The sequence below is a fragment of the Rhea americana genome, unplaced genomic scaffold, assembly GCF_003343005.1.
Source record: "Rhea americana isolate MKP2758 unplaced genomic scaffold, rheAme1 scaffold_154, whole genome shotgun sequence".
In the NCBI taxonomy this organism is placed as follows: Eukaryota; Metazoa; Chordata; class Aves; order Rheiformes; family Rheidae; genus Rhea; species Rhea americana.
This window is the reverse complement of record NW_028185639.1, coordinates 2,195,433-2,213,966: the sequence shown is the minus strand read 5'-3', so window position 1 is coordinate 2,213,966 and position 18,534 is coordinate 2,195,433. Positions and strand designations below refer to the sequence as shown.

General features: G+C 33.5%; 1 protein-coding gene across 1 annotated transcript in view; it reads left to right on the top strand.

The window, feature by feature from the left end:
* CFAP46 (cilia and flagella associated protein 46) overlaps positions 1–18,534 on the top strand; it is an 83,351-nt gene that overhangs the window by 39,415 nt on the left and 25,402 nt on the right. The window contains exons 28-43 of the mRNA XM_085299781.1: positions 666–825; positions 3,039–3,262; positions 5,280–5,405; positions 5,655–5,708; positions 5,793–5,960; positions 6,344–6,492; positions 7,747–7,845; positions 8,098–8,227; positions 9,099–9,245; positions 10,670–10,870; positions 12,444–12,550; positions 13,424–13,606; positions 14,350–14,485; positions 15,333–15,521; positions 16,985–17,173; positions 17,914–18,048. Of these exons, the coding sequence (XP_085155907.1) occupies positions 666–825; positions 3,039–3,262; positions 5,280–5,405; positions 5,655–5,708; positions 5,793–5,960; positions 6,344–6,492; positions 7,747–7,845; positions 8,098–8,227; positions 9,099–9,245; positions 10,670–10,870; positions 12,444–12,550; positions 13,424–13,606; positions 14,350–14,485; positions 15,333–15,521; positions 16,985–17,173; positions 17,914–18,048 (2,397 nt within the window). The remainder of the gene's footprint in view (positions 1–665; positions 826–3,038; positions 3,263–5,279; positions 5,406–5,654; positions 5,709–5,792; positions 5,961–6,343; positions 6,493–7,746; positions 7,846–8,097; positions 8,228–9,098; positions 9,246–10,669; positions 10,871–12,443; positions 12,551–13,423; positions 13,607–14,349; positions 14,486–15,332; positions 15,522–16,984; positions 17,174–17,913; positions 18,049–18,534) is intronic.

Here is an 18,534-nt window from a genome sequence, read left to right as displayed (position 1 = left end):
GAAAGTTACCTGTTCAGTTTCACTGTGCTTGCTCTTAAGTGGCATTCACCACTTCCACAATTTAAATTTATTTATTTGTTTTATCTTTTCTGTCTCCTGTTTTTTCATGGCTTACGTATTTTTAGCATTGAAGGCACTGTCAGTGGAAAGGAGGAAAATTTTAGTGTAGATACATAGGTTTTGTTTTTAACGTTTTATCTTCGGTCTGGAATTAGCACATAGTTGTGATCATTTAGTTATGGAACTAAATGTTAGTAATTCTTTTAGTAATGGAAGGTATAAAAGTTTATTAATTAGCCAATTGAATGCTATAACTAACTGGCCATAGATTATTTTTTTATATCTTTGAAATTGCCCTTCAGTTGCAAAAACAGTGTGTATGATTTGGATCTTGCTATCCAGTAAGAGTTAAATTGAATCCTGTCAAAGAAAAATGTCTGAGTAGCAAACTGGTGAAAGTTTTGATAAAGCAAAATATAATGTTTACTGTAACAAAACTGTAGTCTTTTGTTACTTTCAATTTAATATAATTTTCTGATTTTATGATCCAATAAAATGAATCCTGTCAAATTATTATTTGTTTCTGTTGAAACCATATTAAATATCATTTTGATGTTTTACATCATCAAATGTGAACTGTGATTGTTGAACAATTACTTTCATAGGAACAAGAAAGTGAATGGCAGAAAGTTGACTATCTGATGGAATTTGCTGAATGGTTATACTGTAACCAGTTTCCTCTCACTGATGTCATTAAACCCCTCCACTGGGCAGTAGATATCTTGCTACATATGAAATTTTCTGTGCAACCATCTCAAGAGGAAGGTGGGTAAATATATATCCTTCAAAGGAATTTCTTAGTAACAAATGCAGGAGGTTGTTTTATTTTACAGCTTAGCTGGTGCATATGAAGAAGAGCACAACAGTATGGCTGTACTTTCTCCCATACTCACGATCGTTCTTTCAAGGCTAGCTTAACTGCATTTGCAAAGTTGACATTCTGCCACAGAGACCTACCCTCAGTCCCTTGCTCTAACCAAGCAGATGGAGAGAGTCCAGCATAGGGCTACAAAGATGATCAGAGGGCTGGAGCATCTGCCCTACGAGGAACGACTGCGAGAGTTGGGCCTCTTCAGCCTGGGGAAGAGAAGACTCGGGGGGGTGGATCTTATCAATGTGTACAAGCACCTGAAGGGAGGGTGTCAAGGGGACGAGGACAAACTCTTTTCAGTTATTCCGTGTGACAGGACAAGAGGCAATGGGCAGAAACTGAACCACAGGAAGTCCTACCTGAACGTGAAGAGGAATGTCTTCCCTGTGAGAGTGATGGAGCACTGGACCAGGTTGCCCAGAGAGGTTGTGGAGTCTCCTTCTCTGGAGATCTTCAAAGCCCGCCTGGATGCAACCCTGTCTAACATGCTGTAGGTGACCCTGCTGAGCGGGGAGGTTGGACTGGATGATCTCCAGAGGTCCCTTCCAAGCTTACTGATTCTATGATTCTAGATAGACCTCCCATCCGACACTGCAGCTTTCTGGCTTGGCAGATACCAGCAGAAGGCAATGCTAAGCAGCTGCTTTCGGATGCAGCTGTATGGAGGGTCAGGTGTACTTTCAGAAAATAGTTTCTGTGCCAGCATTTGGGTACCTGTATCCATTGCTGTGTCTGTGGCTTTATCTAGTATTTCAGGATGCATTTTTCAAGAAAAATTTTCAAAGCCTTGTAAGATTTTAAGTACTAATATAGCTCTGTAAAACCTCTTTGGTTCAATGTCCTTTTTCTTTGTGTCCACTTACACCGGTGTCAGTGACTAGTTTTGATTGAATGCACTGCTGTTTAATTGAAAAGTGAAACAGTACTGTACTGTGTGGCATCTACCAACATCTGCTGTGCTCTTGTCTTGTTTTCACGTAGGTAGATTAAATGGATCAGGAAAGTACTTGTGATGTTTGCAGTGAAAAATAAAAATCTGTGATGTCTCTAGTATCACTCACGTAACTGAAGTTACAGTATGAATATTCATATTTCTGTGTTACTTACTATTTTTACAACCCCGTGGCAATTTAAGACTTGTTTTTTTTTTCTTTATGATATTTTCATTCAGTATCACATTGTTGATCATGCCTGCTTGAACTCCTTATAACACTTAAGTTTCAAGAAATTTTGTACAAAACTTCCAATGGAAAGTCTCCAATGAAATAATACAACAAGAAAAGGTAGATCAAAATATGACATTATAAAAGCAGTCTGGCAAACTCTCCTTTCCCTCAGTGGCGTATGTTGTACCAGTCATGCACAAAATTCACTGGGTTTGCCGGTTGCTTTTTTAACTTCATCTGTGACAGTCATGGGCTATTTGATTGGTGTCAAGTTGTGTGTTTTATGCCGTAATGCAGTAATTTGACATTGAAAGAGAACTGCGGCTTTATAGCACTTCAAGCTGAAAATCCTCTGAATCGCTTGTTTTTGAGCTAATCTTCAAGGAGAGTTGAAATGTATGTAAAGTTTATTGCTGAGAATTTACTAGAATTTTATGACACGAGAGGACTATTTGAGTAGCTGAGTGTCTTCTATAGTTGCCAAGCCATCAGGACATCTCATTATAGATGGAGGGATGRGCTTGATCTATGTTTTAGACTTATTTAAAATTGACCCAATGGATTTTTGGGCATTTTTGGTTTGGAAATGAATGATAGCCAAATACACTTTTGCTGCTGGCTAGGATACTGAGAGTTAAAGTATAGAGACGACATCAGAACCAAGAGGACTTTTGACTTGCTGGAACACTGCTTAAGTGCCTGAAGACAAGTTAGAATGATTTTATCAAAGATTTATTATTAAGAAGACATAGTCAAAGTGTGCTTTCTGTGGACTTCATTTCTTTGGTAGACATTTATGATTTAATTTACATAATTGTTACATTATTAATAATTGAAAACATGATACAAATAGCATTGTGTCACCAAAGGAAGAACATCTTCAGCAGGTTGATATTCATTTTTCTAATTGTTCAAAACAAATTCTATTTGTTTTTTCACAGAAAAAAACACTATAATGAAATTATCACCTATAGAAAATTGGAAAGTAGATACTGGAGGAAATGATATGATGCCGACAGTTGCTTTGGAAGAACTGAGTAATATTAAACAATTGGAAGCTTTGTTTAGAGCACATACATTAGTGGCTATAATTTCTGGTCATAGTTCTCCTCTTCATCAGCAGCACTGTTTGATGGCATATGCTTGCATCATTCGTATTTGGCAGGTGAGAATATAAGTTGAATGTAGCCAGCAGATTTTAAATTATTTTATCTAAGTACGGTGTCAGCTACTAATTTGATACTTTAACCATGTCTTTTCTATACTGTTTTGAATTTTATGCTATGTTAGTATTTTTTTTTCAGTTTTAAGTATCAAACAAGAAATTTGTTTATCCCAATAAACTAGCAAATACCTTACTAGTTATGTTCTTTTAAGAGTCATTAGGATAAAAGCAGTGGCCTGTTGTTTCTTTGGAGAACATTTGAGGGTTTTTTTTCCTTACAGAAAGTTCTAAAATGTTGTATCTTTAGTCAAAGAAACTTAGCAATAGCAGAATACTTGCTGAAGACATTACTGACAGTTCTGAAGAAAGGTAATTGTAGATAGGCTTTCACTTAGGTTGTTTCAAAGAATCTGTCATTTAATTTAAAGGAATTACCTGATTTACTTAAAATAAATTCAAATGTTGCTTTTTCTGTTAAATTTTGAGAAAAATTAGAGTCAAGCAGTGTTCACTGAATATTTTTCTCTGATCACCTTTTCACTGTTACAGCATTTCGAATCAAGTAAACCTCATTAATTTCTCAGTGGTATGAGTGCCTAATTTAAATGAATATTGAGAAACATAGCAAAAATAAAAGGAGAAATTATTAAGTTTTTGAAATTCTTTGAAGGGATAAAATCTATACCTGATAGTAGTAATGTCACAAATCTCTTTATAGAAGTAATATTAATGGTATAGCTGGGACATATCAACTAGGTCAGTACTCTTTGGCTTGTGCATAATTTTATCCCGAATTGCTGTAAAAGCTTGTGATTTGTTACTCTTGYAATAATTAGAATTTCATTCTGAAATCATTTTAGACAGCAGCACTTCTTAGAAGTCAGGAGTTTTGAAAAATAAAAGTTTGAATGTTAATATTTTCAAATTCCATGTGAACAGAATTTTGAAGATCCTGTGCTTGACTGAGGTTGAAAATCCCAGCCTATTACCAAACTAAAAAATACTTGAAGATAGCATTGATATTTGCAGAAACTCTTAGAAGTCAACAATTACTTTTAATACGGCTGTCAGTGTCAGTTGCAGGACAATGACAATAATTGTCAGGTGAACAATACTGTTAGGAAAAAAAAAAAACATGGCTTGAAAGGAATGAAAGTACTGTAAAATAGCGGCTTAACCTTGTCTTGGAATAAAAAGTAGAGCAGACTTGACTAAAGGTGTCGATTTCCAGCATAAGCTCTCAAATGTTCGGACTCCATAAATAACTCGGTAGAAAGCATAAAAGTGTTCTCTGAAAACTTGAATAACCCAAGCCTAATCAGATGCCGCTGAATTTTTAAAGATATGTAATACCTTAAATTTGACATTTTGACAAGTTATGAAGCATCTAGTATTATTTTTGTTCATATTTTGTTTATTAATGACTTCTGATCCTTCTAACAAAATCTTTTCAACTTTTAATATATATTATTTTTGTATATTAGGCTATTTGTACTTCGCTGCTGCAAGTGCAGAGAGATTTTCTCTGGATATTTTCGTGTGATCAAATATTTATAAACTTATATAACATTCCTTAGTAGAATTATAAAAAATCAATCCAGGAGAACGCAGTTCCCCTCATTTGTATTTACAAAGTCACTTTCATATGAAATTCATTCCTCATAGAGTCCTAAGCAATCTAAACTAGTGGTTTCAAAAAAGCTGAATTTGCAACTATATAGCTTAAGGAGTAGCAGTAGTATTTATTACAGGGATGATGTCAGCTTTTGACATAATGAGAGTAAATTCGTTTGGTCATATCAGTTCAACTGCTTAAGTGCGTTATCCTGATGTTCCTGAATGCTTGCACAGGCAGTGTCATCATCTATGAGTCTGTGAAACTTTAGTTTTGTGAAGAATGATTTTAAGTGAACAGAGTTGTATGACATTTTATAATAGCTGTAGATTGTGACTTATGTTGAGTAATCAGAATAATTAGCAGTTTTCAGGGAAAAATTGAAATTGTTTTATTGTCTAGGTTTCTCTATCAGCCTCAGGACCTATTCTAAAAGTATTATCAAAGTCTTCACAACTTACCACTCCTCAGAACATACAGTCAATAGTTGCTTCTAAGAAAGAGAAGGACAAAAYGGAAGAGAAACAAGTAAGAACCCTTTTCCCATGTAATAAAAAAATCCTCTGTTTCTAAGAGATATTTACCTAGGTTCTGGAGTTAAATAGTTGAGATGCTTTAGTTTGAAAACTCTGCTCTTCTGCGTAGGTTTTCTCTCTATGTCTGTGTATCATATTTTCATTCTTGGTCTCACAAACTTGACAGGTCATCAATTTACAGATGCTTTTTTTCCCCCTCCTTTTTATTTGTTGCATTGGTCAAAATATTGCTGTTTTGCAGAACCTACAGTCTAAAGGTCAAAAAAAAGACAAAACTTCAAAGGATACTGAACAGGTATCTCTTTTATGTTAGTTGAATATTTAATACYAACAAAAATGTTAACATGGGCCTTATTAATGTCTTTATTTTTAATTATAGGTTAAAACTTCTGTTGTGAAAGACAAGCCTAAAAGGAAAGTATCAGTTGATAGCTTACCAGCAAATGTGGAAGAATGGGCTAGTTATGACTGTCCCAAAGAAATCAGAGATGCATTCAAACAGAAAACAAATAGTTATGGTATTAACGAGAATAATTTTCCAAAACCTGTAAGTATACTCCTCAAAGTTCTGAAGCGATTAGTATTTAGGGAAAAAATGAACAGCAGAGAACCATCTTGCTTTCACCTCACAGAAATAAAAACTAAAAGTATGTTCAGAAAGCTATCAGAAATACATGCCGTCTTGTTATTAATGCTTTGAAAGTATTAGTACATCCTCAAGATTCTGAAATGAGTTTTAGAAGAGAATAAAATTACAGGCTTCATATATACCTAACTGCTTTTTCAATTTGAAAGCTTGCTTCAGTTTTGTTTTTTGTTTTATTTTTAAACTAAAGTTTTGAACTAAAGATGTAACCAGTAATTTAAAATGTATTTTATACAAAATGGTTATGTTTGTATTAATTCAGTGAAAAAAATTTTTTTTTTTAGACTTGCACTTTGTATTTTATGGATCTTTTAGCTAAAGAACTGAAGAAAATTTTTTGTCCCCACTTGACTCTTCCCATCTTTCAGCTGGCTGAAGTCATTGCTAATGAAGTTGTGGAGTGTAGAAGTCTATCTGATCTCTATCATCTTCAGTTTGTATCTTTCATTTATTTTAAATAAAAGAGAAAAAGAATGGAGAGGACTTTCTATTAATATTTCACTAAATAGTAACTAATACTTTTTGATACTTGCTGTTTTATACTTGTAATTTAAAAAAATTCATTGGTTCTTTATTACTCATTTTTATACATTTTAATAAAGAGTTTTGATAATTTTTTTTGTTTGTAGCATTAAAGCCAATAAGTTTTTCTCTCACTAAACCTGATCTCTGCTAGGAAAGATTTGCAAGGGAACTCAAGTCACTTTCATGTGAATCATTTTTTAATGTTTTAATGTCACCTAACTGAAAAAATGAAAGTTCAAACAAAATTCAATAAACTCTCTTTTAAGTTATCAAAAGGCCAGATTGTTGTCCAGCATCAGAAATATATTGAGTGTGTCTTCAACTTCAGAACCCAAATAAGCTTCCCCAATTAGAACAACCATTCTCTTTTTAAGAGATGTACCTTTGTGATTAAAATTCTATTTTTTTGAAGCACATTAAATCCTGAATGTTTTGATTCAAAAATAATGAGTATGCATGCAAGTGCCTATGCATTTAAAGTTACTGCTATTTTAATTAAAATAATTCACATTTTGGACATGTATTACTTAAAATTTAGTTAATAGTTACTTGAGACAGTAATTAATAATTGCTTAATTCCAGATAGTTTATGGAATGCCAAAGAATATATTTTAAAACTTCTGAAATTTATCTTACAAAATTGAATAGATCAGTATTCACATACACAAATGGATATATGTTTATCTGGATCACCAGTTGGTAACAGAGTTACTGTCTTAAAATGACAAAGGTGATTTAGTAATAGGAATTTATTTGCCACTAAGCTTTACTAGACAGGTTTTTTTTTGTTGATGTCTAAAGATTTGTTTTTATTTCATTTTGTTTATATCTCTGATCTGTATTCTATAGATGAAGGAATAAAAATACATGAATATATTACTCTTTGTTGAACACAGAAAAGCAGTTTAACATGTATACCTGTACATTTTTTTTTGCATGCTGTAGTCAGGTGGTATTATCACAAACATTTTCATACTTTTGCCTGTATTGAAGTCTAGTTTGTTACACTCAATTTATTTTAAATATTTGTCATTGCCAATATTAAGCAAGATTTAAGATGAAAGAAGTAGGAAATATGAAATATATCCTCTTTATGATATGTTTATATGTAGCAGCATTTGGAAGGTTCTGATTATTTCTTAAATATTTCTTTTTTTCTTAGAATTGCCTTGATATGTTCAGATATAAAACTGAATGAGGCATCCTCATATCATGAGAAAGCTGTTGGAGAAACATTCATCAGTGAATTAGAACAAGCAATGTATGTGTTTCTACTAGAGGGACTTCGTTCAGCTTTCTTCCTGCAATTGATAAGAGCTAACAGGAAAAAAAGTATTAAAAAGTATTGTCCTTTAACACAAATGTGAGGCATTGTTCGTGCTCTAAAATACTGTGCTTGATTGTTTCATATCTACTTACAGAATGCACGGTAAAGCTGCATAATATATTAATATGTCATAATGAAATACTTCTAAAATATACTTCAATTTACTTTTTCTCTGTTACTATTTAGGTGTAGGCAAGAGATTGCATTGAAAAAAGAAAAAAACTTGAATACTAAGGCGGAAGAAAGTGAAACATTTTTGGAAAATGCCGAGCTGAGTGGTAGTAAGRATGAGAACATAGCCACTTCAAAGGAAAAGGTTTTTATTTTTACTTCAGTTTCCTTATTAGATTATTTTTCATTTTAGATTTTAATTTGTTTGCTAGTTTATTTTTAAATCTCTTTATACTCCAGAAGTAGTTCAGCTCTCAAAAAAAATTATTAAAATGTGTACAACTTAAATTCTGCTGACAGGTGTCAGCAGAATGTGCACGGGATTTGCCTGGCATGTTATCCCTGTATTGTTGAACAGTAGGGATACAGTCTGTATTATAGAAGGTTAAGCAAGTGAAATTGAGACTGTTTTCTCTTCTTCCTCTCTCTGTTACATCACTGCATAGTGTTTTGTTCCACCTCATATGTTGTCTTAAAGGCATGCAAGTATTTGAGTTTAGTCTCTTCTGTTCCCTGTTAAAGAAGATTAAAAAAATGCCTTACTGATAATAAAGCTGAACTCTAATTTCATGCCTTTTGGGGCAGTTCTGTCCTTTTTTCATCATATCGTTTTGCTCCGTTTTTACCTTCTTCCATTCTTTTGCACATCAAATGTGTTTTTCTTATTACTGAACTCTTTTGAATAGCCTCCTTTTGGTCTCGCAAATTTTTCTTTCTCTGTTTTAGTTCTAACCAGTAGTCAGCTTCTTCCATACAGTACCAGATCTGAAGTTAATCTGGTCCCAAATTAATTGTACCACTGTATATTTGTTACTCAATTTCCCTTTGGATTTTATGAAATCCAAATATCACCATTAACCTGTTTATCTTATGGTTTAACCTTGAATTCCTAGATTAGAAAATAGAGCTGGATTGTAGGATATATCAAAGATAGCGTAGGATAACTGATATCAAATTGTATTCAATCTAATTTTATTTTAAAATTTATGAAAGGGTAATATTTGATTATTTTTCAGATTTTGGAGTTAAATGTGGTAACAGGAAAAGGACTGAGTGGACTTTCTTTCCCGCATTTATGGATAGATAAAGCTGAAGTACTAATTCAGCTAGGCTTGTTTCAGCCAGCAAGACTTCTGCTTTCAGAGGCCCTCACTGTAACTCAGGTATAAAAGAAATAAAAAAGCTAAAGAAAAATTAGTAAAATATTTGTATAAAAAGTGTTCATTTTGATGCAGTCATTTCTCATAATCAAGTGGCAAAAAAATTATGTAACTGTTGAGGATTTCTTTTTTTTTTTTTTAATCAGAACTAGGAATGTTAAGCTGAGGGGACATTGTAGTTAAGCTAAAAGAAACTAATTAGAACATTCACATTATAATTAAAATTGAACTAAAAAACTTATATCATTTTTGTATGAACATATATAACCTCCATAAATTTAAATATATAGAATTTAACTCCAATTTTGTGGTAATTGTCCAAAGATTATTTCAGCCTGTGATGTCAGCATCTCTGGATACTTTGCAGTAACCCTCAGAAGATGTATGACTGTCCAGACCTTCTTTGTGGGAGTAGCTTAGGGACATTCAAGACTCTTTCATAACTGAGAGGTAACATTTTAGCCCCATCCTCTCAAAGAGTTGATCTTTTGAAAGTCTAATTATATTACTTTGGACTTGGTTATGATTATACTGCTAATTGTGTTTTAGCAACAGGCACTTGTGCTGGAATTATGACATAGAATTCTGGCAGAGCTGATATATAGCATCCATATGTTCCACCAAGCTAATTCACATCTCAATATTATGAAGGATTTACATTAAAGATCTCTTCCTGTATCTAGGGTTCTCCATTACAGCTCTCCTCTTGGTTATGCATGTTACTAGAATCTAGCATAATTGCTGCAATAAATCCTTTACCTTTTTAAAGATAACATTTATTAAGTCATTATGCTACCTCATAACTTTGCTCACATATGTGGAAACTGTTAATGTATTTTTAACATGAGTAATATATTTCTCTTACTAAAGCGTAAATTTAGTATTGCTCATTGAGAAGAGTTCCGAAGATATTGGGGAGGACAGCGTATTTTATAGATACATCATTATTACTAGTGCCCTATATTTATCTCTATATATTAGTGTGCTATCTATACTATACTGTACAGTATCTAGTATCTGGTATACTGCTAGTATATATTTTATAACTGGCATAAAGTGGTATGCTGAATTCTTTGGAGCTTTGCTATATCTAGATCCCAGTTCACCAAAATTTTCATCACCAGATTTCTTCATCAGATACAAATGAAAAATTATAGCAGAAAAATTGCTTGTTTGACTAGTGGAGTAGAAGAATTGGTAACATAAAAGTAAAAGTATATTTGAAGTTTTAAAAAAGTTCTTGATATGAAGTGGCCACTTTCTGTGTTTTTTCAAAACACAAGGAAGTATAACATAAATAGTAAGTAACCAGTTCTCCAGATGAACAAGGAAACTAGCATTCACTTCTTGTTTCTATGTTTATTCATAAGTTTGATCTAAAATATGAATAGGAATAAATATGAATAGCAGTAATGGATCTTTTCTAGGAATTGAGGGATCTGTATGATGTGTCAAGGTGCTTGTACTTATTTGCTGTATTGGCTAACCTGGAAAAAAACCATGGACAAGCTAAAACGCTTCTTGAGAAAGCCCAACTTCTAGGAGGAAATGAACAATTTTGGTACAACAGCACTCTTAGTCTTATAGAGGCAATTCTAGAGGAAGAGGAGGAAGGAAAACAGAGCATGGTAAGGAATTATTATTCTTCACTTTTTTTTCAGTGGTGCCTAGTTTTCAGTGATGAGAAATATTATCCCTTTTGTATTTCAATAAAAAACAGGAATATGTGTATTATGCATGCAAAAAACATTAGCTACAGATTCCAAACAGATGTAGACCAGTAAGAATGAGATTTTACCCACAGAAGTTTAACATTTTTATGTTAAGTTGTGTACCCGTCTATCGAAATAACAGCCGTTGTAATCTTTTATATATAACTAAATCCCAGTGGTCTGATTCTCTTGACTAGAATGATTTATTACCTGTAGAAAGACAATTTTGTTAACATGGACATGTGTTTATTTTACGTATTTAATAAAGATAATATCTTTCAATATTATTTCCTAGTAGGTGCTTCATTTTCAAACACTTCTTTTTAGACCATGAAAGATACTACAGTGATTGTATTACTATATCATATTTACTAAAAACCTTTTCCTGTTTAACTCTTGTCATTAAAATATCCATTTACTATTCAACGCTCAACTTTCTTGGATTTCAGTGCTAAGATAATGCTGTTGTGCCTGTGATGTTCTGTCCTTTACTAGGAATCTGTGCAAGTCTGTCCTGTTTAAAGAGGCTGTTCTGTTTTGGGGCAAACTCCCAATAATTAAAAGATGGAAATACTTAGTTACCAGTGAAAGAATTTACTGAGGTTTTTAGCAGTATAGCTATTAGTGATGGTTTTTCTTTCAGCATTTCCAGCAGATATCACTGCAGTTGCAAATTTTTGATTATGGACAAATCTATGACATTTTGAGCATCATCTAAGGGTTTTTTTTTCATTTAAAACTATCAGTCAGGGACTTTTTTACATTTGTGGCTGGCAAAGCTATGATAGTATAAGGTTTAATTGTGGATATTAATGTGCTAGTCTGTGCAAATAAGGGCAAAGGAATCTGTCAGTAGGAGGATGCCTTTGAAATACCATAAAATCAAACAGTTATTTAGGTTAGTGGTCATCTACTCCAACTCCAGTCAAAGCAGGACCAAATCTGAAATTAAATATCTGACCTCAGTGATGAATCGGGTTGTTCAAGGTCTTATGTTGTTGTATCTCAAGTTTCTCTGAAATAGAAATTCCACAACCTTTCTGGGCTTGTGTTCCAGTGTTGACCACCCTCATGGTAAACTTTCAATACCGGTTTGGAATTTCCCTTGTTCCATGCATGTTGGGGCCCTCATTCTTTGCTGTGCATCTCCAAGAAGAGTCTGGCTCCATCTTCTCTTCTTTTTACAGAAATAAAATACCCCTCTTAGCCTTGGCTTCTTCAGGCTGAACAAGCCCAACTTTCTTATCCTTGTGCATACGTGCTCCCTTAGTCACATCAAGATACCTAATTGCAATTCTATCTCATACTGCCTTAAAAATTGCATGTTATGTAGAAATACATAACATGTATGAAAATTTATGAAATACAGTTGTTAATAATCAGTCATCCTGGGAAATACTAGGGAAAGATGTTTCAACATTTTCTGCAGAAAATAAAATATTATGCATAGACATTTAAAGTAACTTTATGAAAATTGTATTATCTGCAGGCTTGTGGGATTTTGGAACACACTGTAAATGTACTCAGATCTACTTTACTGAAGAGACCTAACAGAGAATCTGAATTGCGTTTTATAATTGCATCTCTTGAAGCCAGGTAACTGTCCTTTTATTAAAGTATATCCAGCATCCAGTATGCAGCTACACTGAAGGTATATGATAATTTCACTGTTCACCTTCATGTGGATATGATGTATTCTGTCCATTCTCAAATGCTTTTTTTCCAAGTAATTTCTACTTACTCGGTTATTTTTTTAAAGTTTCCTTTCTAATTTTTTCATTCTTGTAGGTAGCCCTATTAACTGTTACGTTAGTAAAGTAGCTCAGATACCACAACCTACTGTGTATAATATGTAGTATAGATTACCCAAAGAAGCAAGATACATTCCCTGTGCAGAGGTCCCTATCTGAGCTCARATATTTCCATAACGCTACTGTGGCTTGCACATTGGCCTCCTGTTTCCTCACCATGATCAAAGGCTTCATACTGAGTGAATCTGAACAGTGACTTTGGTGACACTGAAATCGAAAGTGTAGACTTTGTTTTATTTTTGAACTCAGTGGCTCAAGAAGACATACACAGAAAGCTTAAAATGCATGGATAAAGAGAGAGAAAAATACATCATTCACACTTCCTTCTCTTTCCAAATATTTGACACTTTTGTGTTAGAAAGGAAGCACTAATAGTCCTCTCAAATCAGCTATATTTAGAAGACTGATCAGGCCTAGGGATTCTGAAAAATCAGGTAAATGTAACAACTAGTGCCTTAGTTCCAGTCTGAAAAAATAACATTTGATATTTTTGAGGACCTACTATATTTTGTAGATTGCAATKTTAAAGAATTAGGAGATTTCTTCCAGATTTATTGTAATTTAAATAGTAATAAGAGAGGGCAGAGATAAATCTATCCATTTTCAAACACAAACTGCTTTTTCTGACAGAGATCTTGTRCTTAATTTTTGTTTCTAGGAAAACACTCATTCAGTTACATTTTGCACAGGATTATATGACTACTAATGCTGAGTCTTCTCAGTTACCATTTGTGCTACAGGAACCTTATAATAAATTAATTCAAATTGGGAAAGACTTCCTGTTTTATGGATATAAAAACTGCAGCGCTGAGATCTTTCTAGAATGTGCGAATGTTCACAGGTAAGGTTACACCTGTGATGAGGAATTTAATTTGAGTTGAATTAATCCACCAAGTATATTATTGACGTTTTTTTAATCCAATGAAAGATAGACAAAATAATGTTGACCATTTTGCATCCTGCTCTTTTAGGTTTGTGTTCTCAGTCTGGATATTTTCYGTATTCAGAAAAATAGTGTAGAATTAAGAATTTTTTCCACCAAAGGCAGAGTTAATCTTTCTTAGTACTAGTGAAGTGTACTGTCTTTGAGGTCAAAACAAAGTGTTGATATCRCTAAGCTAGCTTTTTGTCTTCCCACCTATAAAAACATTCTGGCAGCCAGAGCAATCATTCTCAAGTATTTATAGACTTTTACAATTCTTAATGCTGAAGTAGTTCTCTAGAAATTGCTATATGGCAAAAAATACAAAACAGTATGCTTTGACTCCCAGCAGTTTCCAGAATGCCCTCTTCTGAAGACTGAACCACATTACCTATCCTGCTATTCTGGCTTTTTGTTCCTGGGGAATACCTACTCTGGAGTAGTATCCAGCTTTCTTACCGGTGTGTCTTAGAGTCTTCCTGTGCTGCAGCACTGTGAAGTAGAATTAACCAGTTCCAAGAACAAGACCTAGAAAAACAATGTGCACGTATTTACTTTTCATGTTTGAACCCTTAACAAGTACATGTGCAAATATAATTTGTCTAGCATATATATTAAATATTGTTGATATCATAAAAGTTTTGGTTCTCTGCTTTTTTCAGGATGATTGCTAAGCAGGCAARAAATGAAGAAGAAAGGCGTAGTCACTATCTAGATGCTTATAACTTAGCTCAGAGGGCAGTTTCTGACGCAGAAGAAGTATTTCATAATGTTTCTAGCTTATTTGCAGTTAATGAGGTATGACTGTGTATTATTTGCTATTAAAAGAAAAAAATCTAATTTAGTTTTACTATTCATATGTTTTCATGTAAATCCTGGAAGCCCCAAGTGAAATTATCCTCCTGTTGTGATAGGCATTGTACAAATATAAGAGGAAACATCCCATTCCTGAAGATTATACAGTTTAAATAGGGAAAGAAGGCAAACAGAAATGACAGGATGTGTTTTGTCTATGTCAATTTTATTTAATTCTAAAATTTATGTAAAAGCTACAAAAGAAGAAGTCTAAACTTGGAGATATTTTGATGAATTTCCTTTATAAATACTTAACAAGTTTAAAATTCTGCACAAAATATTCCTCAAGAGAAAAAAAGTCATTGCACAGAATGTTATGTTAAAAAAAAAAAAGAAAAGAAAAGAAAAAAAAGGCCTATCTTCTAAATATTTAGTGCATTTTGGGTAATGCAAAAGCTTAGACTCTACCCCTAGGTTTTTTTCTGGTTTGCCTTTTCAAAGGGTAAAAACTGCTGCCAAAAGCAATAATATTAAAATTCCATTTATATGTACACTTTTACAGCTCCTTTGGAATTGCATATTTTTACCAAGGACATAAAACATGAAAAGCAAAACCTAGCTGTTGTTCTTTCATGCAGCTACCCTCATTGCTTTGTAATATATTTGACATTGAAGTTTATCTTCTAAGTTAGTTAATTAGTTTTATAGCAATAGCTATTGTCTAGTGAGGTGTTGCTGTTCAAGCTTTTGCTTCTTTAATTAAAAGAAATACAACAGTCTAACTTTTTTAGCAGGTATATTTGAAAAAAAATTTGAAGTTAGAATTTTACTTTCCTTTTTTGTATTTCAGACTACAAATATTAGTACCCCATTAATGAGACAACTGGCTAACAGGAAGCTAAAGCTTGTGGAAATACTTCTGGACATTTTTCATCTTGTTATTGCTGAAAAAAAGCTCAAAAAAGTAGGAGAGACATCATTCCATAAAATTGTGGAGGCATTCATCAGAGTAAAAGCTGAAGATGATTCAACAGAACAGGTAATACAGTATATTCCTTCCTATGATTTACATATAAAAGGTATAACAGAATAGAGTTGCTTTCCCTAGCAGACCTTTTCCACTAGTGAGGAAGGGATCCCCAGGCCATTCATTTAGTTCTGCAGCGAAGAAAGTTCAAGTCTGTGTTTTTGTCTTGGGCTGTTTTTTGTGCTGATTAAGATTTTTATTCTCCCAAATGCACAGGCTTACAACCTACTTACAAGAGCAAGAATTGCAGGGAAATGATTTGAGGTTCAATAACTGACTAGGGTTTTTTACGTCACTCTTTTTCACTTGTGCATTGGTATATGTCTTTTTAACTTTTTTTTTTTAAGTTGGTTTTAAAAACTGTTTACCAACTGAGCTGATAAATTAGAACTAAAAAATACCCTACTAGATCAGGCCAGGGATTATTGACCCATATTCTGTCCCAGAAGAAAATGCTACTCCAGGAAAGGAAATTAGCCCCATTGCTCCGTGCGGTCCGCTCACCTTGCTCCTCACCAGTGCCAACAGTCATTTGCTCTGGGATGTTTCTGAGTGCTTTTTGATGTATTAACTCCTTTTGAACCTACTGTCCCATGAGTTTTTCTAAATCCTTTTTTTGAACCTGCTGATGTTATCTGCCTCACCATCACAGACTATGGTGACAGCAAATGCCAGTTCACTACGTGTAGTTAACTGCTTTGTAAAGAAGTACTTTCTCCTGATCTGATCTCTACTGATCTTCTGCTAATTTCACAGTAAGGGCTCTCCTAGCTCTAATATTGTTGCRTTTAGTGAGTAGTAGTTCTGCATTCACGTTATTCTCCTCCTTGATATATTGCACACCTCAGACATCTCCCCTCAGCCTTCTCCTCTCCAAACTCTCCATTACTTTACATTTGTAGGTCAATATTATATGTTTTCCTGAAAGACAAGAAACGTCTGTAAAAGATAACTCAGACAAGGCTTGATATAGGAGTCACTTGGTAAAATTCTGTGCCTGTTTGGTACTGTGCAGGTCAGATGAGATTATTGTAACGTTTCTCCTGGTAGTAAAATCTGTGTTTGTAAAATCCATGCAGAATCTGAACTATTCGCTTTTAAGAGGCAAATTGAAGAAAGGTAAATAAGGAAGAATTTTCCTTCACAGAAAATTTTTACTAAAGCTTCAAAATAAAAAGTTTAATGACTGAATTTTGAATGATCTAGAGGTGCTTGATTACAAGGGTACATGTGTAAAGCAGAGAAGTAATGGTTAGCTTTCATATCTAAAGCAAATACCTGTATATGTATTTGTGAATCATTGATTAATTTGTGTATCTCTTAGAGAAAGCTGTTTTATGGTTGAAAGTGTAATCAGATTTAACAAATGTGTGCATATATGTATTGTATGCAAAATAATGTGATATGTTTCTGTGTTTGTGCGTATGTGTGTGCGCACATATATAAGCGTATAAAGATATCTTACATTTTACCAGGACTGGAAGCGTATGGAGCACACTATAGGTCAAATTACAGTGGCTCAGTTAGCACACATACAGAATCTYTCTAAAGGCTGTCCTSACATCAAATCCAAATGCCTACACCTCACTGGAAAAACTCTCCATTTACTTGCTGTTAACRTGGGTCCCCTGCATTCAGAGATTTACTGGAAGCCAAATGTTATGGTATGTATTCTTTTCCATATTTAAAATTATTTCCTCTGTGTAAAGTTTATCTACCACAATATTTTTCTGTATATACTATTAAAATACTACTCTTTATTTCAAGCTAGATTTTGCAAATTGCATGCAAGTCATAATAAAAACACATCCTGAAACAAGCAATTTCAGGAAACTGCCTCTGCCTATGTGCTATCCTCATGTGTTTGGCAACATCTTAGATAATCATAATTAATCACTTTTTGATTTTTCCCTGAGATTTGATAGTTCCAATAATTTTAGAAGACAGATTAAAAAAAATTCCTTGAATGCTTTAAAGGGCTAGGTGGATTGGACTCTGAATATGTACAAATAAAAAGTAATGACTTGTATTTGAAAAGCAAATCTTGTATTGTGCAAAGAACACCGTGTAATAATGGGAAAGCTGAGCTTTAGAAATTCAGTATGAGTTAAATTGTTCATAAGAAATGAACCGAGGAAAAAACATCAAAAAATAAAAATCTCAGAGATTATAATGGGAGCCTTATTAGCTTGTATTAGTCATGTTATCTTGATTAAAATATTAAAATAGTAAGAAATTTTGATGCCTGATGATATTGCTAAATCACTCACCACAAGGGATTAATATAGTGAGGTAAATTCTAAGGTAGGTGGGCTTCATCTTTACCTGGACTTTCACAAAAGAAATGAAGCCACCCACACTTAATGGAATAATTAATTATTCTTTTTTGTTTTATCATGAATAGGAAGAAGCTAAATTGGGCACCACAGAATCTTGTCTGACTTCAGCAGAATGCAGTGAAAGTAAAATAACAAGCAGCAGTTTACCAGCTAATAAGTGTCAACATGATAAAAATAGGGGGAAAATACAGGACTTAAAGGTATTTAGTATATTTGTTCGTATAATAACTTGAGTACATTCTTTTTAATGAATAACAGTCACTTTTATGTTGCTCTGTTTGAATAGATGATGGAAGTGCTTGTAGCTTATAAATATGACTTGGAAGGCGGGAGAAATCACCTTTCCATCTCAGTTCTACTGTGTATCTCCCTCCTGCCTCTCAATACATGCTGTGGGACATCCCTCCTGTGGAGCTTTTTCCCTTTCTAGATTCCCAGTGACCCAGCATGTAGCAACCAGGACAAAACACTCTCTGCTGCACAGGCTTGCCTTTCTAAGAGTACACAGCATTTTGCAAAAAACAAACAAATTGAAGAGATACCTTCTATCACAAAACGTCTTTAAAATTCTTACTGAATTTAAGCTGTATTACATGTAAAGCTGAGCTCTGTGATAAGTTAATGCCTCAAAATGAAGTAGAAAGATTAAGTAAATACCTCAAAATGAAGAAAAAGCGTTAAAATCT